General features: G+C 53.5%; 1 protein-coding gene across 2 annotated transcripts; it reads right to left on the reverse strand.

The window, feature by feature from the left end:
- Positions 1-46: 46 nt before the first annotated feature.
- On the reverse strand, positions 47-22,803 carry MAL (mal, T cell differentiation protein). 2 transcript variants are annotated; one of them, XM_045581003.1, is made up of 4 exons: positions 22,763-22,803; positions 2,929-3,096; positions 1,928-2,053; positions 47-611 (listed from the first exon to the last, which is right to left on the reverse strand). In XM_045581003.1, the coding sequence occupies exons 1-4, from the start codon at positions 22,781-22,783 to the stop codon at positions 537-539; spliced, it is 390 nt and encodes a 129-aa protein (XP_045436959.1). In that variant the 5' UTR covers positions 22,784-22,803; the 3' UTR covers positions 47-536. The 2 variants fall into 2 exon arrangements, with proteins under 2 accessions (XP_045436959.1, XP_036291987.1); XM_036436094.2 differs by lacking the exon at positions 22,763-22,803 and adding an exon at positions 21,736-21,945.
- Positions 22,804-23,674: the final 871 nt, after the last annotated feature.

A 23,674-nucleotide genomic window follows, 5' to 3' on the forward strand; every position in this document is an offset into this window, starting at 1 on the left:
GAAAGCAGAAGCGATGGCATTCCTGATACAAAAACACCCACTAACGTACTGAACATAAAGGCACTTTATGGAGTGTTTATCATCTTCCACTGTGGACATTGCGGATATTTGTTGGGCGAGTTTTATCCCTGGTGACGGGTAGAATCTCCATGAAGACTTAGAAACACGCCTCGAAATGGGGGCTGTGGGAGCCCGGGGAAAATTCCGAGAGTTCGCGAGATCCGTCCAGCGTCAGCAGGGCCTTAGTTCCAGGGTTTCTCTGATCACAGCTCCCACTTCCCATACCCCGATGCCCTCCACCCCACGCCCACAAAATACAGGAAATGACCCGAGGGAGACAGACCTCATTGGAGGTTAAAGGTAGCTTCTCCAACATGAGGTCTGCGGGACAGTAGACACAGAAGCAGTGTTGGGCTTTTTTGGTTTGTTTCCTTTTCTCCACCGCGGAGAGCATGCCTGCATTCTACAAAGTTATGCTGGAAGGCGGGCTTGTCAGTTAGCACATCTGGGTGTTAAGCTAAAGTTCTTCCTCCGCTTTACGAAGACTTCCACCGGATTAAAGAGAACACGGCGTGGGCCACGTACAGCAGCGTGGCTACGTATGAAAACACCTGGAACCAAGACAAAGGACCATTAGCGGGCAGGCTGGGGACAGGGCACCGCGTGGGCTGTGCACCAGGCGGGCTGCTCACACTGTTCAGGGCAACAGGCCCGCCCTGTGTGGCCAGCCACTGCTTCCCACCACTCACGCGGCACTTCCCTGCTGAGCCCAGATGCGGCCCCAGAATGCTTTCGGCACAGAGCTCCCGCTGGCCAGCCCGTCCGCTGGACTCTGCGTGAAAGATCGCTCTCTACCTTCTTGTGGGTTTGTTGGCTCTGGTGAAGGTCTCGATGGTGCCTGCACAACCTCAGGCCCCAGCAGGATTTTCTTCTACGACTCTGAATGTCACAGGCCTGGGTGAGGGGCAGGGCTCCAGAGGAGGGATTTTGAGCTTTTGCACAAAAGGGGGTGTTTACTGAGAAAGCTGCTGGAAGACCCAGCCAGCCACTCTGGTGCTGGGAAGAAAGGCCTGGAAATGTGGCTATTGGTCGCTTGATGGCTGTCACACCCCTGACTTTCCCACTGGGCACCCTTTACTCCTATTACCCTGCTCTGGTGGCTGGCCTCCCTGAAGGCTGCCGGCCCTCATGTCAACTATCTGCACCTGGTCTTGTGACCTTATGCTCAGGGTCAAGAGTTTCCGAGCCGGGCACCGCATTTAGGGTGGCCACGCTTCCGTGACTTTGGAAAATGCCCATAAACAGTGGCGGCACCGTGCTGCTCTGTCCCCTACTCCACACATGGGCGAACCCTTCAGTCTGGTTGGCCAGAGGCGATGAGTGAGCCAAGTTACTTAGTAACAAACATAAAACGCATCCCGTGCCTCCCAAGTCCCCTGTCTGGAAGGAGCAGTCATACATGCTGCTCAGCCCCTATGAAGACTCCCCACTACCAGCAGGGGCCAGTTCCCTGTCTGGGAATTCCAGACCCAGGAGAACCCTTCTCAGAAACTCCTCAGAAGTTCCCAAAAGGAACAGGAAACAAGTTCTCGGCTCTCGGGGCCCTGGTTCTCCCCTGTGACCTGGCGAGATGACAATGCCTACACCCGAGGCTGCTGGGAGGGTCGAATAGGAGTGTTCCCGGGGAGCTCACAGGCTGGGCACTCAGTTGACATGTCTCTCCCTCCTGCCCTCAGCGATGGCCAGGCACGCCCCTGGGCCAGCCTGGGCCTGGCAGCACCACACTGACGGGTGGCGAGGCGAGCCTTCTGGGCTTTGCTTCTTCAGAAAGGAGGGGGAGGTTTAGTTCATTCAAAAGTTAGTTAACTAAAACAAAAGAGAGGGGCCTGGGCGGGGGGAGTGCGAAGGCGGAGGCTGGCGGACTCACCACAGCGGAGATGTTCTCGTGGTACTGCCTGTAGGTGAAGCCCTCGTACATCTGGATGGTGGCCAGCGCTTCCAGGACCGAGGCGCTGAGGTAAAAGAGGGCGGCGGTGCAGTGGTAGGCTGCGTCCTGCAGGGTCAGAGAGATGGGGCCGGCGTGGATGTGAGGGCAGCGGTGGTTCGGCAGGGCCAGTCCGAGTCTCTGTCCTCACTTGGCCTGGCTTTGGTCCCCCTAATCCTCCCATCACCACCCCTGCCAGTGCCCTCCTCACAAACTGCTAATGGGCGTTTCCCAGCAGAGATTTTTGTCACTGGGTTGGGGCCATAGCCAGGGTTTTGGTGAAGAAGGGATGCCATTTTCCCTTGAGGTGGGACCAAGAAAGGCGGGAGCATTCATTTAATAGGTGGAAATGGCTCCTGCATTCCCAGTCCCAGGTAGGATGCAGCCTTGGTGGCCAGCGTGAGGTGAGGGGCCCAGCCAAATCCGCACCCCTTCAGGGCAGGTAGTGGCAGGTGTCTCACATTTTACCCTCTTCATGGGCCTCAAGGCAGAACTTATGCCGAAAGAGATCAAAGGTCATCTCCCGGCCCCTCTAAGTCCCTCTCTGGCAACCTTGCTTTAGGAGGCATTATTACTGGCAGCGGGGCCATACGCATGTCCTCCCATTGGGCAGCCAAGGCCAACGCCAAGGGCAGGGTGGAAGCCGGCCCTCCTGGAGGAAGGAGGAGCTACGAGGACCTGGCAGGTGCCAGCAGTGAGGGCAGGGGTGGGCTGCTGGGTTTCCTTGAAGACGGTCGTGTAAGAGAAAGCAGGGTAGGCTCACGAGAGTCAGGCGGGGACCATCAGCCTCCTCTTGACCTCCCTGGATGCCTGGACAGCTTGAACTTGGAACATGGGAGGGGCACATCTACAGGGCAGCCTCGCCCAGCATGAGAAAAGCCAGCCTCTCGGGAAGAGGGTCCGAATTGCCCCCCACCCTCTCAGACCTCCCAGTTGGGACTCACCAGGGTGATCCAGGAAGCCTCCCCTCCGTGGGCACCGATGATGTACAGGACGAGCAGGGTCGTGGTGGCCACGAAGCAGAACACAGACACAAACATCACCCATCCCTGGACCAGTGGCATGGGCACCAGGGACGAGGCGATCAGAATCCATACCAGGCCCCCGAAAACCTGCAGAGGGAGCAAGGGAGGGAGGGTGAGCATGGGGCCGGGAAGGGGTCAGGCTGAGCAGGAAACGGAAGGGAGGCAGAGAACATGGGGACACTGTCCTCACCGGGAAGACTCTCTCATCCTCTCTAGGCTGGGGTCACCCATCCCCGTCTCTCCAATCCCCTGCCTGATTGCCTTTTCCATTTTAAAAATGCAATTGAGATTTTCAATTTGACAAGTGTTTATATCACATTTATATACCAGACACTGTCCTGAAAATGTTAACTCAGGCCCTGGCCGGTGTGGCTCTGGTGGTAGAAATGTTGCTCAGTACACTGAACAGTTGGAGTTTTGATTTCCAGAAAGCATACATAGGTTTCAGGTTTGATCCTCGGCCCTGGTTGGGGAGCATGCGGGAGGCAAACAATCAATGTTTCTCTCTCTCTCCTTCTGTCTAAATAAATAAATAAATGAATGAAAATGTCCTCAGGTGAGGATTAAAATATGTATAATCTTAGTTAATCCTTACAACAACCCGATGAGTGAGGTACTGACCCATCTGTCAGAAATGGAGGTACACAGAAGTTAGGTAATGTATTGTCTCATTTTCATTAGAAGGGTTGTCTTTATTCTGAGATTATATCCTTCCTAATATCCTGATATTAAAATATCCTGTCCTTTATGAAATGGTAGTGACCAGCAAAACAAACTAGTCACCTTATGTCATTAGCATTTTTTAATATTTTTATTTTTATTTATTTGTTTATTTTTTTAATAAATCTTTATTGTTCAGATTATTACAGGTGTTCCTCACCCACCATCCCCAGCATTTTTTTTTTTTTTAACCTGCCCCCTGAGATCCCCAAGTCTGGGAAGTGCGCTGACACCTGGAGTCCAGCTGGAGTGGAGAGGACCCCAGTCAGCCCCGTCCCCTTGGTGGCCCAGGACAGGCCTGGAAGCAACACTGCCCACTGTTACCCACAAGACGCCCGTGATGTCCCCAGCGTCAGTGAGCCCCATGCTCTCAAAAAGGAGCGTGAAGACAGACATGGTGCTCAGTGACACCCCTCCAGGCCATCGTTTCCCGTTTCGAGGACGTGCTGGGATTTTCTTCCCTCTCCTCGTCCTCCTTCATCCCAGTGAAATCAGCTCAGCCTCACCTCCCCGCCCCACCCCATCAAGGACAGTACGTGGAGCTGGAGGTGGGTGGACACGGCTTTGCAGTCAAAGGTTCCCGGGTACTGGGATGTGTGACACTGGTTTCCTAAACATCAGTTCCCAGCCCTATGGTCCGAACGCACGCGATACCTGCTCCCACCTGCTGGGTAAGAGAGCCCCCGGTCCTCATGCGTGTTCTCGGCCACTTGGCTGAGAAACATCAGGAGAGAATCACATTTGATGGAAAAGTCAGTGCATTTATCCAAACCAGGCTGGGCCTAATGCATCAGATATGAGCCTCTCCGCCTGGAAAGCCTTCTTACTGATGCATCTGAGCTGCCTGAGGCCTGTGACACACTTTACACCTTACAACAACTGGAGCAAAACCAATGAACTACAAACCCTTGGGCAGCCATAGAACAAGATGTATGTGCAGATCCCACCCGTGGTGGCCTTTAGGATCAAGCAGATCGCTTGGCCTTTCCCATAATGGGCACTGACAAAGGGACGCAAGTGTGCTGATCGGCAGGCAGGAAGTGGATTTAGGGGGCAAGAGAGTGCGGCATGGAGAAGGGGGAGGAAGGGTGTCAGGGCCTGGCTGGTTGGCAAAGGCAGGGGTCTAGGACACTCCTCTCCTGAGCATCCCCCGCTGGTCACCTAGTGACGATGCAAGGGGGACCAGACCTGTCTAAGTCAGTTCCCCAGGCACATGCTCTAGGCCTTAGGGATCCTGCACTGCTCTTTGGCAGCACTGAGCCCCAAACAAATAACTATTCCATTAGTTACAAAACTGTACTTTGCCGTACCAGGTGATGGACAGGTCCCTTGCTCACAGCTAACCCTGGGTGTGGGACACCTGTCTAGCCATGCATCAGTGTCTGAGTTAGGGACCTGGCCTCAGGGTCCTGATAGATGGGTGTGGCTTAACTAGAGCCACATGTGAGTCAATCCCAAAAGAAGAGCTTGGGGCACCCATGGAGGGGGTGCACTCGTGATGGGACCTGTGTGGCCGGAGGTGTTTTTGTGGTCTGCAGACATGGCATTGGGGGATGCTGAATGTCACAAGAGGAAAATGGTTCTTTTTCATTCTCTGGCATTTCTAGAGCAGAGAGAGGGACTCAGGGGGGAGCCAGGTGTCTGGAGCTCCCTTAAAATATTGGCTCCAAGGACAGGTGAGCAGAGGGAAGCTGAATAACAACATTTTTTAATTTTTTAACTCAGTGATATAGTTATTTTGGGGGAAAATTAACTGTAAAATACATTAACACACAGATGGCATATGGAAATGGCAAAATCTGAGGAGGTGGCTCTTAGCCCCTGGCCTGCAGACCATTTAACTGTCATCTGGACTCTTCCCCAGGTTGCCTGGCTAGAACCAGGGCCAGAAAAAGAAGGTGAATTCCAAGTGAAGTCGCTGCACTGAGGGCTCGCCATGGGGTCCTGACCATGCTCTCACTGGATGTGACCGTAACTCTGGTGTCCAGCTCCTGGCACCATGGCAGAGGGAAGCTGTAAGGTGAATCCGGACCTCCTGACCAGCTTCAGGTGTGGTTTTATCTCATGAAGACTGTGCTCCAGCTCTGTAGAAAAACAGACATCTCTCTCTCTCTCTCTCTCTCTCTCTCCCCTTCCTGTCTATGGTAAGAACACATCCCACCTCTGGATATAGCCACCTTGCAAAAGTCCTTCAGAAAATTGCTGACTTTCTTTTCTTTTCATGGCTTATCTGTAACAGTAGGTTTCATAGTGAGATGGTAGGGAGAAATTCTTTTAAATGAGATGTAATTCACATGCCATACAATTCACCCATGTCACGTGTACAACTCAACAGTTTTTCCTATACTCACAGAGCTGTGCAAGCATCATCCCCAGTCCACTTAGAATAATTTTATCACCTCAGAAGAGAAACCCTGTGCCTTTAGCTACCACCCGCCTCCACCCCTTCCATCCCTACTCGATAGCTCACCAGTTCTGTCTCTATAGACACCCCTGTTCTCAACTTCCACGTAAGTGCAATCATATAACATGTGGCGTTGTGATTGGCTTTTTTCATTTAGCAGAATGTCTTTCAAGGTGAGAAATTCTTGGGACCGGTTTGGCTCAGTGGATAGAGCGTCGGCCTGGGGACTGAAAGGTCCCGGGTTCGATTCCAGTCAAGGGCATGTACCTTGGTTGCGGGCACATCCCCAGTGGGGGGTGTGCAAGAGGCAGCTGGTTGATGTTTCTCTCTCATCGACATTTCTAACACTCTGTCCCTCTCAATTCCTCTCTGTGTAAAATCAATAAAAATATATTTTTAAAAAAAAAGAGAGAGAAATTCTCTCTCAGGGAAACTTTTACAAAAAAGTACCTCTTTCTTGAAACACCCACAGCCCGTTCTGACCCCCACCATTTGAGGGACACCGAGTGAATGTGTCTCATCTCGTTGGGGCATCCAAACTGGGAAGAGCTGGAGTTCCCGGGGAAGTTCTTTTTTTAAAATTTATTTTATTGATTTTTTACAGAGAGGAAGGGAGAGGGATAGAGAGTTAGAAACACCAATGAGAGAAACATTGATCAGCTGCCTCTTGTACACCCATTCCTGGGCATGTGCCCGCAACCAAGGTACATGCCCTTGACCGGAATCAAACTTGGGACCCTTCAGTCCACAGGCTGAGGCTCTATCCACTGAGCCAAACCGGTTAGGGCTCCCGGGGAAGTTGTTATAAGACAGATGCCACCAGCCCCACCAGGCCCACAAACATGTTTTAAGTTACACATCACAAGAAGGGACTGTCCTCAGCACAGATGACATGGTTAACCCCATGGCTTTTGCTCCCAGGAGATGGGCGGTGGGCCTGCTTTCTGCCCTCACAGCCCTGCTCAGGAGGTGCCCCAGGGAGAAAGGCAAGGCAGCTGCTTTGGGAGGGGCCACCTGGGAGGGCTGCTGAGGTGGGAGCAGAGCAGCCCTGGACAAAGGGGATTAAGCTGTGGAGAAACCCTAATCCCAGCTAGACATGTGTTAGCAGGGTCCTGGGCACAGATGCCATGCTGTGAGGATCACAGGGAGGGGCTGTTAGAAGCTGTGACCGCTCTGCTCCCTGGCACAGGTGAGGTCTCCTTGTCGCCTGCGGAGAGCAGCATTTGCATGTGAGCCCTGAGAGGGCACCACCACATCCGATGACAGAGGTTGTGGCAAAAGATCCAGCCACTTGGTCTTAGCTTTCTGGTCTGTAAATGACAAGTTGTCCCTGTCACCCCACATTGCACTGGTGTGAACTGGCTGGAACTACGGACATGAGCAGGGAGCTTCCGGCACCAAGCTTCCAGCATCGACCGGGGGTAAGACATGCGTGCCCAAGAGGCCCACAGCCCAGTGGAGATGGACCACAGAGGCCACCAGTCTCACGGCAGGATGATGGCCAGGCCTGGAGGTGAACTTGGTTGGTAAACTAGGCCAAAGGCTCAAAAAGTAGCTTTTGGGGGGAGGAAAAGGACGTGCCAGCTCAGCGGATGCGGAGGCAGCAGTGAGGGTGTCAGAAGGCCGGAAGTCGAGCATGAAGTGAGGGGCAATGAGTGGCAGGACACGGAGCTCAAGGGAGGGGGAGCTATGAGACAGAACTGACTAGCAAAGTCATGGCAGAGCTGGGATTCTGCGTGAATCATGGGACCAAGCCAGGACCTGCCCCTCTCCGCCCAGCAAGTGTGCAGAGAGTAAACAGAGCGAGGGCTGCACCCACACCCGGCAGATAAGGCACCCTGGGCAGGGAGCGGTCACTCTGTCCCAGCCACAGGACCCCACTGGCCAAATATTTGTCAAGAGCAAGGGGGTAGGTAAAGGTTCAAGTACTTTCCTTCATGAAGAACACTCTCACTGGCCCCAGCTTCCGGGAAGCAAACGCTCAGAGGCCATCACCCACCGCCCCAGCCTGCAGGTCACCATCGACCATGACAGGGATGGCGCCGGGTGTTCTCAGACAAATGTCTCTAAGTCCCTGGGCTGAACTCTCTCTCTGGGACCCAGCTCCCCAAGCTGGAACGGCAGGTGGGACCTGGGCTAACGCTGTATGGTTTTCAGCTCAACTCTTCATGCCAATTACTAGAGACACCTTGGTCTAGTGCCCAGGGTCTGATGCTGCTGGACAGACAGAAGCAGTTACAGGACAAGCGGCAGACATCCAGGCTCCCATCAAAGGCCTGGGAAGGTGTTTCCCTACCAGCCCGTGGAGGATGCTCTGGAAACTTCTGTCAGATGGAAGGAAGGCTCCCATCTCCGACGCCCAGCTAGCAACCCAGTGACATCAGCCGTACACTGCCCTGGCGCCTGCCCAGATTCTGGGTGCAGTCTCCTTTCCTCCCCTCTCCGCTCCTTAAGCCTCAATCCCTGTCTTACCTTGGATGTGAGCTCACCCTCAGGCGCCCTCTGGACATAGGGACACAGCCTCAGCGTCTACGAATGGGGGCTGAGTTGGTGATCTGGGCCCCTAACTACCCTAGTGTTTCAGGCTGGAAACCTTACTTTAATTCAGGTCGATTTGGATGCTGAGGTTTTCTGAGAACCAAAGATCATGTACAAAACTAAACAAAATTCTGCCTTAGCTGGTTTGGCTCAGTGGCTATAGCGTCGGCTGTGGATTGGGGTCCTGGGGTGGATTCCAGACACGGGCACATGCCGGGGCTGCAGGCTCTGTCCCCAGCAGGGTGTGCAGGAGGCAGCCAATCAGTGATCCTCTCTCATCATTGATGTTTCTCTCTTTCTCTTCCTCTCCTTTCCTCACTGAAATTAATTTTTAAAAAAATTTTTTTTAAATTAGAGAAAATTCCCAAAGACCTAAAGAGTTCATATCTGTGGTTGGCCTGATCAAATGCTTTTTTGTCAAAAAAATGTTCTTGGGAGACAGTCTGGGGGAAGCTCTGGTGTAAACTCAGAGAAGGTTTTCTCTTTTCTATTTGGATTAACCCTCAGGAGGCAGGTGAAGATTGTTCAGGGTGTAGACCAAGCATGTCAAACTGACGGCCCCCAGGCTGCATGCGGCCCACAGTGAATATTTTTGAGACAGCCAATATAACGGTATGTAAGAAATGTTTTAATAATGTTTCTGTAACTTAATTTTTAATATACCCTGTTATGCAGAATTATTGATAGTGAGCTATAACACTAGCTAATGATTGATTACTATAATCCTGTTACATTCATTTCCCTTACACGCCTTACGCAATCACCCTTTCTCTCCACAAATACTAGCAGCGAATATTTTAGCAGCCGATCGCTACGTCATTAATCTTGGACTGACTTGTTTGGTGTGTGCAACAGGGAATATTTTGCTTTTGGAGAACAAGAAAAATAGATGTATTTGTGTTACGCTTATTAATTTGTGTAGTATTCAGTATCTGGTAAGTTAATGTTTAAGAAAAATATATTATTTTTTATTAAAATGTTCTATTATTTGATGTTAACAATGACTCATTTATTTCAGCCCTTTGCATTCAACATGTCTCTATCGAAATAAATCTACGTTTCTATGAAAATTGAAGCTTTTGATTTTTGTGGCCCACATAGACTTAAAACTTCATTTGGCCCGTTAGCCTTTGAGTTTGACATGCTTGGTGTAGACTTTAGAAGAAGGATCTGAATTCCAGCTCTGCCACTTACTAGCTGGGTAGCCTGTTGCCCCTGGGCAAGTTACTTAATATCTCTGCGCCCTATCCAAAAAGTCACTGCAGTGAAATGGAGCAGTGTGTCAGCTGGTGCCAGCTGGGCGTCGGAGAAGGAAGCCCTTCTTCTGTCCGACAGGAGTTTCCAGAGCATCCTCCACGGGCTGGTAGGAAACACCTTCCCAGGCCTCTGACAGGAGGCGGGATGTCTGCCGCTTGTCCTGTAACTGCTTCTGTCTGCCCAGCAGCGTCAGACCCTGGGCACTGGTGCTTTTCCAAGGTGTCTCAAGTGATTGGCATGAGGAGTTGGGCTGAGAATCATACAGCATTAGCCCAGGTCCCACCTGCCATTCCAGCTTGGGGAGCTGGGTCCCAGAGAGAGAGTTCAGCCCAGGGACTTAGAGACATTTGTCTGAGACCACCCGGCGCCATCCCTGTCCATGGGGCTGGAGTGAAATGGGATTATACCCGCAGAACACGTAGCACAGATGAGTACACCACGTGCTACAGTCAACTGTCATGTAAATCCCATATGAGGTAGTAAATCCTACAAAGTTTAGGGTTGCACAAGTATTCACTCCAAACCTTGTAGGGACCTAGAATTTAAAAACACCTTCAAAAGCATCAAAAAGAGGAAAACCTATGATTTCTCAGAAATCTAAAGTGGGGAAAAATGTGTCTGCCTCTGCAAAAACACACAAAGGACATCCAAGTATGAGAAGTGCTTCCTTTAAACAATGAGCCTCGGTTGCAAAGGAGAAAGGAATCTTGGCGCATTCTTGAGATTCGCAAGGCGGTGCCCTTGCCTGCGCAGTGCCGAAGGGGCTCGCCGTCCACAATGGCCCAGTGTCTCCGCCTCAGGACTCGGACAACTGAGCTCAGTGCAGAGGAATTGCTCAGATTCTCTGGATATTTTCCTGGAGCTCCACTGCACTCTGACATGGTCTCCACCAGCAGACAATCTTCCAGTAACACATATGTCAGGGCGTGAACCCAAGAGGCTCCCGTGTTGGGCTTTTACATGCACACCTGGTGGTGCGGCCCACAGCTCTGAGCGCCTGGGGTTGTGACTGTGCATGTGAACAGAAGGTTGTGTCCTGGCCTCTTGAGAGGTAAGGACACTGGCCACAGCCCTTGTGCACCCAGCCTAGGTTGTCCTGTCGCTTTGCTCAGGTCCCCAGGAAGGAAAAGAAAAGATGGCCACAGCACAGGTGGTGTGCCCCCAAGCCTGTCGGTGCTTCCGCAGGCCACCAAGGACAGCAGCTCCAACCCATGTCCTCACTGAACTATGAGCAGCCAGCGGTAGCTGCACCCTCGGGAGGGGAGGGGTGAGTGACTCAGCCAGGACAGCACATACGCACCAGGAGGCAGGAGAACACACATAGAGAGGGTCAGGGGGAAAGACCCAGCATCCCAAACCCTGAGATCTCCCCCAAGGTCCCCTGGCTTTTCCCTTTGGAAAGCGGGTCTGAGAGGGAGGCTGGGGACCCTCCTGTTCTGAAGGGCGGGATGGCAGGAATTGTTCCAATTCCCTAGATGTTGTAGCAACATCTATCTATCTATCTATCTATCTATTTATTTATTTATTTATTTATTTTTAATATATATATTTCTTTATTAATTTCAGAGAAGAAGGGAGAGGGAGAGATAGAAACATCAATAATGAGAATCATTGATTGGCTGCCTCCTTGGCTGGAATCAAACCCAGGACCTCCCAGTCCGCAGGCCGATGCTCTATTCACTGAGCCAAACCAACTAGGGTGCAATACAGAATTTAAAAACACCTTCAAAAGCATCAAAAAGAGGTCCAAGGAGACCCTTTCATCACTTGCTCACTCACTCATCCACTTGTTCATCCATTTGTTCACTTGTGCATCTAACAGACGCCAGGAGTGACCAGGAGGACAGTCAGCACTGCAGCAGATGCACCCGGGGGACAGACTCACCCGCAGACACACACCTACACAGAGCACCCTCTCCTGTCCTGTCCCCTCCCTTCCAGCCTGGCCACCAGCCACTGTGCAGCTCTGGGTCCACCAAGCGCAGAGTCCTGGTGAAAGTATTGGGGCTCCAGTGAGGGTGACCAGCTAAACACCTTTCCCAGGACAGGGATGGGGGCCAGACCTGGGCACAGGATCCCCTCCTCTGACCCATGGCAGGTGTCTGAGGCAGGTCAGAGGATTGTGTGGGGGACCCCGTCCCCCGCTGCAAACTGACAAGGCGCTTATTAGGAGTCTGACCTGGGCTCTCCCAGGTGCACGCTGCAGCGGTGCTGAGTTTACCCACAGCGGTAGCTCTGCCCCCCTGGCTCCCTCACGAGCAGGTTCCTTCCTCTCAGAGGGACTTATCATGCCGTCATCCCTCCCAAAGGGTCTTCGATTGTGTCCCTTTATCTAATCTGAAGGCAAGACCAGGACTGAGGGGATGGGGTAGATTCTGTTTGTGAAGAGGGGGACAGAGACTTGGGGTTTAAAGAAATGGGGGTGGGTGCACATGCACAGTTTATATTAGGGGGGCGAGTGTGGCGGGAGGAGGCCCCTGCTCAGGCCTGCTACCCCACTGCCTCAGGGACAGGAGCGTCCTCTGTCCCACGTGTCCCCCACTCCTCCGCGCCGGGGCAGCCAGCAGGTCCCAAGTGAATGAGCGCTCCTCTAGGATCCACAAAGCTGGGGCTCTCCTCAGGCATGTCCTCCGGTGGATGGAAAATTTTACCTACCACGCCCGTAACCCACTGGCTTTACTCAGCAGCATAAACAGAAACAGGAGGTTCCGTGGAAAATGAGGGTAAGCCACCTGTGAAAGACAGAATCCACCGCGCACACGCTAGGCCAGGTAGGCGTGGCTTCCGTGCAACAAAAACAAAAGGCAGTGATGGGAGTCACCGAATCCGTCAGCAAAACCAACAAAACAGGTGTGTGCCTGCGAACTGCCCATACAGCGCCCCAAGCCTCTCTCGAGGGTCCCAGGGGTCCCCTGGGGATGGGTGGCGACTGTCAGTTTCATCATCTGTCTGCCTGGGCCACGGACTCACCCTGTGATGCATAACCACTGGCCAGGCGGGAGCCGGGACGCCAGCCCCGACCCTCCGGTACATGCTGACAACTGTTGCCCGGCCCACGGCCTGTGAGGAACGTGGGAAACTCGGGGTCCAGGGAGGAGAGTGCTGAGTGCTAGAAGGGGTGCCCTCAGGGGCGGCTTCCAGGGGAGGTGGGGGAAGCTGGCCTGAAGGGTGGAGGCCTCAGCCCCGCCACGTCACTTGCACCAAAGGAGCCCTTCGGAGGGAGACCAGTGAGGACTACGAGCTGGTTCTGAAAAACATCCTAAGACCCAAAGCTGGTGGTTCCCTCCCTGCCAGGCCCCTCAGTCCAACTGTGCTCGGCTTGGCAGCACGCAGTGCAGGGCAGGATGGAGGCAGGGGAGTGGGGCACGCTCTCATGCCAGAGCCTGCCCTCCCTGAACTGACGGCTTCCAGACGGCAAGGCACTGGCACCAACGATGACAAATCCTTTTTGAAAGGTTTAATCCTGGGCCACTGGTAACTGGTCCTTTGTCTTTGGGCAGATGCAACCATTTTCATCACACTCAGAATTCACAGGCTCTGCCACCCCCCTGGCTCCAGGCTGGCAGGAGAAGGGTTCAGGAAGTGCTCCACCCCTCGGCAGAGGCAGGGCAGGTCAGCCGAGGCCCGCCTTCCCCTTGCCACCCCAGCTGCCTGGCCAGGGGCAGCTCCAGGCTGAGGAGCCCCTGAGAAGGCCCCACAGAGGGTGGTATCCGCAGTGTGAGGTGACTCTGGCACAAGCCAAGTGTGGCCCCCAAAGCCCCCAACACTCCCACATCTCTCACCTCTGCCTTTCACACCCTGCTCTAGAAGGGCATCCAAGGCAAAATGGGTGCAGGTCCGGCCTCTCGGCCCCCATCTGCCCTGATTGGCCAGCTGATCTAGAGCAGGTGTGACTTTTTAGGGAACAGATAATAACTGGCCCTCACAGCTACTGCGCAGTCAGTTCTGTGCGTCACGTTATTGTGAGAGCTTTGCACGTTACACAGCGTCCTAGAGGCGGCGCTATTACATCCCCACTTCACTGCTCTGAAGGCTGGTCTCTGTACCCGTGACAGTTCCCCAAGGTGACCTACCAGAAATCCCTGTGAGAACAGTAACACGGAGGGTGGGGGGGAAGCAGACGAGCCCTTTAGCCTGTGTCCTGCTCCCACCACCCGGGGTCCAGGCGAGGAGACTGCAGAGGAGGCCTGAGGAGGCTTCCTCCCCTCCCCCCCCCCCCCACACTGCTCAATAGCCTCTATTCTTTCAGAGGAAAAGAATAGCAAGGTTTGTGTTTAAGGTCAAAAACAAGCAGATGAGCAGAACGCCAGGACACAGGCCCTCTTCTGCAGGCACAGGTTGCAGTCCTTTCCGGGCCCATCAACATGACCCTTGTCATGAACTGTACTCCGCCCCCACTGGCAGGTGTGGGGGTGCCGCTTATCTCCTGTTCTCCATTTGCTCCTTTTCTGGAGTGCCCCCATCAAGCCTACACCCTTGCACTCCAGGGACCTCCAAAGTTGGAGCCAGAGTTTCTGGGTCCTCCTCACCTCTCCTCCTCTGCCCCCGGCCTCGCCTCCGCCCACTGGCACTCTAACAGGAAGGCTCTGGGGTGGAATTTCAGGTCAGCCGCCCTGGGCTTCCCCTTCCCCCTGCTGTGGGCGTCAACCTGTGATGCTGGCCACAAGACCTTTCTTTTAGTTCCCCCATATTTTTCTCATGTCCTAGGGCTTTGCTCATTAAAGTGATTCAACACAGGGGCTGTTTTGCCCCCAGGTGGGCAGAACGGGAGCTAGGAGTGAAGCAGGAGTGGCAGAGAGCCGGCTAAGAGTGACAGAGAATTCATGCCTGGACATCGCCCTGGTGCCAGCAGGAATCACAGGAGCCAAGTCCTTCCTTCCCCCCAAATGCAGAAGGTCAAGCCCCGTTGCAGAGAAAACCAGGTCCCACTCAGGGCTCCCAGGAACAGTCTGAAACAGGCAGGGGTGTGCCTACACTTCCCTGCGGCTTCAGTGCCTCACCCCCTGTCCTCCCATCCATCCGCACCAGAAGAGAACACCCGCTGGGTGTACCTTATCGGTGCCTGCCAGGTGGCCGTTGGTCCAAAGCCCTACTGAGAGGAAGCCCCCCTTCCCCCACTGGGACCCTGGGCAGTGTCCACAGGCTCCTGGCTCCATTGGAGTTAGCTCCCAGCCCCCATCCAGGTCTGGAAAAGCTGGGCCCCTTCGGCCTGAGCCAGGCCCCAGATGGTTCAGTCCCCGCCCCCAGGCCTTCCCTCACAGAATGCATCCATAGCCCAGAGCAAAGCAAAGCCATTCCTAAGCCAGTGGACCCTGTACTCCCCACCTCCCCTTGGTAGCAGGCCGGTGTAGGGCAAATAGCTTTTGTCCCAGCCTGCACTGCCCCTGCAATGGCATCTGGTACCCTCCCTCTCCCCTGAAAGCACTACTGGCATGTGCAGGCATCGCCCCGTCTGCGCCAAGGAAAGCTGAAGGGCACCCTTTTCCAGTGCAACTTGGCTGTGTGACATGTGCACGACAGTCCCCAAGCTCAGCCCCATTACCACACCTAGCATTTTCAGAGAACAGCTCAGAGTCACTGACTCCAGATCAAAGCAGGCCTCTGGTTCTTGAAAAACTGGAAAAGTCACTTCTCAACTGGAGGACAAATCCCTTAGAGACCTCTACCTGGAATTCTTCCCTCCCTTTAGAGAGGAGGAAAGGAGAAACCCTGGGCAGTGCCCTTATCCACCTCTAAGCAGCTAGGAGAGGGGCCGCAGCCCAAGATAGGGACAAGGCCAGGAGCCTGTGGACACAGCCATGCTCAGCCACTGGCCTGCACTGGCCTGCAGGGCCAGTCCCCACACCTGTGTGAGCGCAGGAGAGGTCCCTGGCTGGGGCAGCAGGAACATTTCCCGGGAACAGAGAAGGTGTCTGCTCTGAACCCAGGAGACCCTCAGGGCACCTGGCTCCCTGCCCCAGCCTCTCACTGGATACTGTCCCTTCTATTCGTTCTTTCCCCCCAAGATTAACTGAATTTATTGAATAAGCAAAGACCGAAAGAAAAGGCTGTGAGAGGATGCCCAAGAGGCAGAATGACTGGTGTGAGAGGTGAAGGGAAGGGGGTGTCACTAGCCAGCATCGCAGTGAGTCTGAGTCAGTCATCGGAGATGCTCCCGTGACTTTATACACACACATCAAAGGCATCACAGGTCATGGTGACAAGAACAGATCATCACACAGTTTAACACATTCACATGAACACAGAGAAGAATTAGATAGAACTTATTTTTCATGGTACTTAACATAGATTCAAACAAAGATGGTACCATACAAAATGTAGTACAACCCCAGTAGGCTATACTTCCTGGAAGATCAAAACCATTTCTCATTCATGCCAACTCCACCATGACGTACAGCTTGTCCCAGCTTTCCCATCTCTTGTCAGCCCTCTTCAGCCTTCTGAAATCTTATTCTCTGTTGATTAAATTCTTGCTCAACTGCTGCTGTGCATGTAAAAATTCGGCATTAATTTCTTCCAACTCTGCTGCCCATTGCTGAAGAGAAACGTCAGGCTGAGAAGCCGGCCTACTGTGTGCGCCATGGCCACGCAGTGGGAGCACGGGGATGGCTGAGTGGCATCCCGGATTCCCCTATGTCCCCACTATTCTGTCCCTGCCTAAAGCATTGAGGAGTGAGCTGGCTTTACAGATGACCATGGGGTCTGTGCAGTCCTTTCAAATGCAGGTTCTTCAAAAAAAAATTTTTTTTATTGATTTCTAGAGTGAGAGGAAGGGAGAGGAAGAGAGAAAAATATATGGCTGTGAGAGCATAACCTAGATTGGCTGCTTCCTGCACCAACCCCTTCAGGGTTGAGCCGAAATCCAGGCATGTGCGCTGACCAGAAATCCAATCAGCAGTCCTTCAGTACTCGGGCTGACCCTCTAACCACTGAGCACACCAGCCAGGGCTCAGATGCAGATTCTTGGACCTGCCCTGGAGTTTCAAAACCTCCAGTGCGTTTTTGACCAGCAGGCCAAGGGGTTGTGAGCTCTCCAATGGCTCTGAGATGTCCCTTCATTCTCAGGGTGGGAGAAGGGAGCCAGGCATTGCCCAGGGGTGGGGTGGGGCAGGGCCACCTACCTAGTCATGGACCCTTGTGCTGTAGGCAAAAGTGCATCGTGGGCATCCAAGGAAATGCAGAAACGCGGATGTGATTTGCTGTCACTGCAGGAAGTGCCACTCTGGAGACCCAGTTATGGGGCAGCTGCCTCCTCTCTCTAGGCTTCAGTTTCCTTTCAGGTCCACAAAACTGGGTTTCTGTGACTCTGAATTCCTCCTCAATGCTGCCTGCTCAGTGTAGCCAGGATGTGGACCAACCTCCAGAAAACGGCTGTATCATTGTGCCCCCAGAAACCAGTGCCCACTCCTGGCAGGTGGAGATCTAGGGCAGGTCTCAGAACTTGCCCAGTCACAATCAAATAGAAAGAGGTCCCGAGTCATGTTGAGTCACATAAACGGTGTCATTTTAGTAACTAGTATGTCCAGTTCACTGTAAACCAATCCCAGATGCCCATCCCCCCGCTAAGCCCCCACCCAAGTGCACCCTACAAAGCACTGCCTCTCACCACCTTCAGGGAGGGGAATGCTGCCAGAGAGGTGGGTGGCGCCCTAGCACAAAGCTCTCATGCAGACTGGGAGGAGGCTGGGAGTTAGTAATTTCATACCCCATTTTCAGGCACTTCCTTTTCACAGTTTGGAAGTGTGTATGTGTGTGTGTTGGAGAGGTGTCTCTCAGGGCACCTTGTGAGAGGCTTCCCCTTAGCTCTCTGGCTAGAACTGAGACTAAAAGCATCCCATGTGAGCAACCAGTTCTGTGAATGGTGGCTTGAGTGTCATAATCCTGTGACTTAAAAGAGGAGAAGGAAACCAAGACTGTGGATTCCATAGAAAAAGCCCCCTATGGTGGCGGAGGGGTGTGGAGGGGGAGGAAGAGACAGGAAGAGCCCTGGGGTAGTTGTTGGGAATGGGGAGACAATGAACATTTCATCTCGGTCCATAGGGAGGTACACTTGTGCTCCACTGCCTGCAACAGCAGCATGGCCTATGTAGCTCCGGGGGTGCTCACTTCCTGTGAGGACCCTGCAGGGGTCAGAGGTCAGAAGCTCTGGGGTAGGGGTGCTGCACCAGGGGAAGGCTGCCAGGCCCCACCCTGAGTCGCTTCCTTTCCCAGCTCCCTGGGCAGTTTTCCTACCCTGGGAGGGGAGTGAGCTCCACCCTGGTGACTCCTGGAGGCCAAAGTTTGACATCTGCACCTCCCAGGCTACTGGGAGGTCAAGCATGGGAACATGAAGAGTGAATAATCAACAACTCGCTGAACTATAGATTTAAAAAAATAAACATTTCACACCCATCGAATGAGCAGAAAATTACATCTGACTCTACCAAGTGTGGCAAGGATGAGAAACAATGGTGACTTTTCTAGGCTGCTAGTGAGATTCAGGAAGGTCTGGGTTTAACCTGAAGCTTATAGCATTCGGGGACCTTCTTTGTAAAAGAATACGAAACGGGGCAGCGTTTTGGAAGGGGCTGAGCAAGTGGGAGTCCTGAGCTTCATTAAGCTTCTGCCGCCTCCCAGTAAGTCTGCTTCTGGGGTGCGTACATCACAACAAACCAGTGTGCACGTGTATAACCTCAGCCTGCATGGAAAGCATGCTACAGAAAGTGTGTCCATTGTGTGAGACCGTTTTCATCCCGTGAAGTCAGGGAGAGCAGGGCATGTACAGCTCAGCACACGGAGCCTGAGGCCGGTCCTCAGGCTGCAGGAGCAGGGTAGTTCAGATTTGACCAAGTTCAATGATAATGACCTGAGAGCCTATGACGTTTTATATATCTACTTTCCTGTAATGTTGGAAATTAAAAACAAACCAAAATTAAAAACAAACAACATAAAATTAACCATTTAAAACTGACCAAGGCAATGATATTTAATGTATTCGCCATGTTGTGCAACCACCATCTCCTTGAATTTCCAAACATTTCCGTCACCCCAAGATGCCGCAGCCCCCTTTCCACTTCCTCTCAGCCCCTGGCAGCCGCCAGTTTGTGTTGTATTTCTATGGATATTTTATATAAACGGAACCAAAACCAAGTGACCTCTACTCAGCACAGTGTTTCCAGCACAGGTTTTCAACTTTGCAGTATGTATTAGTGCTGGATTTCTTTCTGTGGCTGAGAAAGATATGCCATTGTATGGATAACCACAACCTGTTCATTGATGGACCGCGGGCTGTTTCTAGCGGTTGGTTATTGCTGATGGTGTTGTGATGAACACGCCTTTGCCCATGTATCTAGTCAGGTCCGTGCTGTCCATTCTTTTGGTTATAAACCCGGGCATGGAATTCCTGGGTCATATGGTCTTTTTTTTTTTTTTTTTTTTTTTTTTTTTTTGAGGAATCACCAGTTTCACATAGCAGATGAACCATTTTCCATCCCCACCATCAATGCATGAGAATTCTATTTTCTCCACAACCCGGCCAGCACTTGTCACTCTCCATTTTTTAAAATGTCATCCTAATTTTGTGTGCAGTGGCACCTCACTGTGGTCTTTGATATTGTTTCCCTGAGTGACAACCTTATGTGCTTATTGGCCACGTGCCATGTGCGTATCTTCTTTGGAGAAATGTCTGCTCAAGTCCTTTGCCCATTTTTTAATTGGGTTGCTTATCGTTTTGTTGTTGAGTTGTCAGCGTCGGTAATTTTAAAACCCCTCCCGGGGTGGGAGCACTGCTTAGGCCCTTTAATCCTACTTTCCGGGCACCTGGAGCCACAGGCAGCTCTGCATTTACAATCCCGCAGGGCGAACTCGCAGGGCTGTGTCTGCCTTCTTTCTGCTCTCTGAGCCCACCCCCAACCTAGAGAGGAAGAGAGGGAAGACAACCTGCACCCAGGGCCTCTCAGGAAAAGAGTGGAGGGAGCAGGACTGAGGTGGAAGAGAAAAAACAACTTACAAGACAGGTGAGAAGGAAGTGCTCTGGCAGGGAGAATTATTTCTTCTAGAAGCACCCACCGTCACAGGCCACCACCTGGAGGAGTACGTTTCCACTAATCCCTGGCTCTGGTTGTATTTCCCACACCCCTGTTCTCTCCTTTCATTGGTGGGTGGCCGGGGGGTCCTCCTGTCCCCTCCTTTGAAGATGGCTCTGCGGGCGGCTCCTACCTCAGGGAAGGTGGTGAAGACCGCGAGGGCATGGGACAGGGGCCTTCCTTCCTCCAAGCTGCCGCACCAGAGGAAGCAGAGGGCACGGGGAGGCCAGACCCTAACTGCCGCCACCTGCTGCCACCTGAGCTGGCTCTTGCGAAGGCAGGAGGAGGGCCCCCAGAACCCTGCACATGGAGCCCAGAACCAAGCGGCTTAGGTTGTGCACTCCGAGCAGGTGATCACCCTTAGGAATGACAACCATCAATCACTACCTCACTCCTGGTTCTTGTTATAACGCCCTCCTCCCCCAACCAGACAGCTACACAGAGTGAGCCGCCCATTGGAGCCATGTAGAGACACTAGGGAGAGCTTCCGTTGTTTAAGAATGTCTCTGCCCCACCACACCCTGCCATCAGCCTTCTCTTTCGGTCTTGAAAGAGACCTGCCTTTGTAAGAACAGCCCAGTAGCCTCTACAGGAAGTGCCATTCCTCAGGTGCATTTTCACCAGTAACCCAGCCTCAGGCAGGTGCAGGGGAATGAGCCTTTTGGGGAATGAATGTGCCAGTGGCACAGCCCCTCCCCACTCTGCAGGGCACACGGAGGGTCCCTGTCTACATCTGGGCTTAGTGATGTCCCCATAGGGCCTCTTCTAGGGGTCCTTCCCTTGATTCTGGCAGGCCCCAGGATCTGAAGTCGCTCTGGGCATGCCCAGGTTTGGGATCAATTCAACTCTCGTGAGTTCAGTGATCCAGTTCTACAAAGCAACGTGGGGCCCCTTAGTCCTCCCCCCAAACCCTCCATGGATGGCAGAACCTGCTTCCTTTGGGGATCACCTTTCTGCCCCCATCAGGCAGTAAGAAACTGGGGTCCCATTTTTTTTAACAGTAAGGTTTGGCCATTTTCTTTTCCTACCAGCTCTCCAGGCAGGCAGCCACCTCTTGGCGGGGGTACAGGAAAGGAGGCTCCAAAACCTTCACGTCCAAATCCACAAAATAAACACAGCTCGCCCACCTCCGGGTGAGAGCCGTGGCACCTGGGGAGCACTCTCCCTTCCTGCAGCCACCGGGGAGCTGCGTGCTCCGGAGCATGGAGAGACCACGCGCAGGTGCAGAGGCCTTGGCAGCTCAAGGTCAGCCCAGCCGCGGGAACGCTCTGCCTGCACTCCTCCCGCCCCCAACACACACACACACACACACACACACACACACACACACGACAAAAAGCACTAGTGGAGCAAACCACAGCCTGTTTTGCTCCTTCTACGACACCAGCCTCATCTCCAGACTTTGGCTGGTGAACTCAGGCTTCTTTTGCAGACTTTAAAAAACAAATCCTAACCCTGGAAAGAGCTAGGCACCTCCAAGTGGACATCGCTTTCCAGTAGGGCTGCTTCTGCGTGGCCCTTGCGAAGCTTTGGAACCGGTGCGCAACGAAGAGACCTGGCCCGCCTCCAACCTCTGACCCGGGTTGACCACTTGGATTTCCCTCTTAAGTCTGTGTTTCCTATTGTCCTTGGCCTAGAAAGGGTCAAAGGACTGAAAGGGTAGAGGGGTCAGGGGTCGGGAGACGCTCCTCACCCTGGGGAGCTTGCGAATCACTCCCTAGCGCGGGTACGCGAGCCACTTACAAACTCGAGGATGAAGAGCAGGTCGGGGAAGGTGGTGAAGACCGCGAGGCCGCTGGGCAGGGAGCTGCCCCCCGACGCCGCTGCGGGGGCCATGCCTGCGGGCTGCGTCGGCCTCGGGATGGGACGCGCGGCTCTGCTCCGCGATGACGGCCGGGTGGCTCGGTGGAGACCAATGACGGGGTCCTCGGCGCGCGGATTAAGAACGGGGGCGCTGGGCCGAGGAGGGAGGAGCCCGGGCAGCTGCCCGCCCCGCCCGCCCCGCCCGCCTTCCCGCTGGGCGCGCCCCGGGGGCCGGGCGCGGGGTGGGGAGGGAGCTGCTGGCGTCGCCCTGACCCACCCAGAGGGCGGCCAGAGGCACGGGGAGCGAGGGCGGGAGCCTGGCTATTGGACACAGCTCCGGGGTCACAGGGAACAAGAATAAGCCACTTAGGTTGTGCACCCTTAGGAATGACAACCATCAATCACTACCTCCCCAAACTTCTCACCCTGGCTCCCCACCACATGCCATTGCTTTAACTCTTAAGTCCGGCATCTCTCTGCGGGGTGCATTCATATGCGCGACGTCCGGTCCTGGCTCACCACGGGCAAGTTCCTAGTCCTGCTCCCGGGGGTCTGCGAGAGCGGAGCCAAGACCATCTCTTGGCCAATCCCCCCACCCCCACCCTCCTCCTCCCCTCCCCCACCCCCACCCCCGCTCCCCCCTTCTTTCTGCTGCGCTGGAACCCGCGAGCCTTCAGAGCTGGTTACTCTCAGCCATCCAGCCCGGAGGAGGGCTGCCGCTGCTGCCGGTGCTGGGGCTGATCTGCGCTGAACCCAAGCGGCATGGTGAACCCTGGAGTAGAGTTAACCTCTCCGCCCGGAGGGGCAGCTGGCGCCTCCTCCTCCAGCCCTTTGACTGCCTGTTAACTGTGGCGCTTGTTTTTGTCTCCACTCACCACCTCCCCCCACCCCTGCACTACAATTTCTTTCTTTAAAAAAAAAAAAAATTACTGATTTTAGAGGGAGATAGAGAGATTTGTTGTCTCACCCATTCATACTCACGCTCCATTCATTGGTTGATTCCTGTAAAACCACAACCTTATCTGGAGAAAAAGCTCCACCCAGCTGAGCTCCCACCCCCCCGCCAGTTTTGTGTTTTGTTTTTTTTTAACTTTATTTTTTAACAAGTATCTCACTGAGTGGTTGCCTGTTTATTTTCATCTAGGCACTATTCCCCGGGCATCCCCCGCCCTCTCTCAGGCTCCCAGCACATCTATGGCTTCAGGGCAGGGGCAGCCAGCCAGCCCTCCTCTCTCCAGTGGACCCCTCACTCTTTCCCTCTACACAGCTGTCCTTCCCCGTGCCTCTGAAAGAAGCAAGTTCCTTGCCCAGGAGCTATCATTCTGACCCCTTTTCTGCAGGGACCGGGCATTGAGATGAGAAAAATCCCACTGCGCCTCTGTGAGTTTCCTTGGGGCTGCTGGTTTTGATGGCCTGAGACCCAGGACCATTGTGCCAGGGCTCATTGCCCTACCCTCTCCCTGTCTGGGGGGGCCCCTTTTGCCCTCTCCCTGTCTTGGTGGAGCCTACAAGGACTGTGAGATAGTCAGGGCTGGGGGTTCATATTTATCATACAAGAAGTCCAGGACCACACCCCAGTTTCCAAGAGAATATGAAAAACCAGCCCCAGCCAATAATAAGTCATTGCAGCATTCTCAGTCCTTCTAGCAGCATAGTGGGTATGAGTGTGGGGTCAGTCTTGGCTGGATCTGGGACTTCTGTCAAAATAATAACATGGCCTGCCCTGGCTGGTGGCTCTATTGGTCAGAGTGCTGTCCTGTATTCTAAAAGGTTTTGGGTTTGATCCCCAGTAGCTGTGGGTACAGGAGGCAACTGGTCAATGTTTCTCTCTCCCCCTTTCTCTCTAAAAATCAATAAAAAACATATCCTTGGGTGAGGA

This window comes from Pipistrellus kuhlii, unplaced genomic scaffold, assembly GCF_014108245.1.
Source record: "Pipistrellus kuhlii isolate mPipKuh1 unplaced genomic scaffold, mPipKuh1.p scaffold_m20_p_13, whole genome shotgun sequence".
In the NCBI taxonomy this organism is placed as follows: domain Eukaryota; kingdom Metazoa; phylum Chordata; class Mammalia; order Chiroptera; family Vespertilionidae; genus Pipistrellus; species Pipistrellus kuhlii.

What these genes read in the sequence shown, in the direction of transcription:
- MAL (XM_036436094.2), bottom strand. Translation starts at nt 21,828, where the DNA reads ATGGCCCCCGCAGCGGCGTCGGGGGGCAGCTCCCTGCCCAGCGGCCTC. An exon ending in AGGCTTCCTGGATCACCCTG is followed by an intron (nt 2,054 to 2,928) that starts GTGAGTCCCAAC and finishes CTGACCCTGCAG; the next exon opens with GACGCAGCCTACCACTGCAC. An exon ending in ACGAGAACATCTCCGCTGTG is followed by an intron (nt 612 to 1,927) that starts GTGAGTCCGCCA and finishes TCTTGGTTCCAG; the next exon opens with GTGTTTTCATACGTAGCCAC.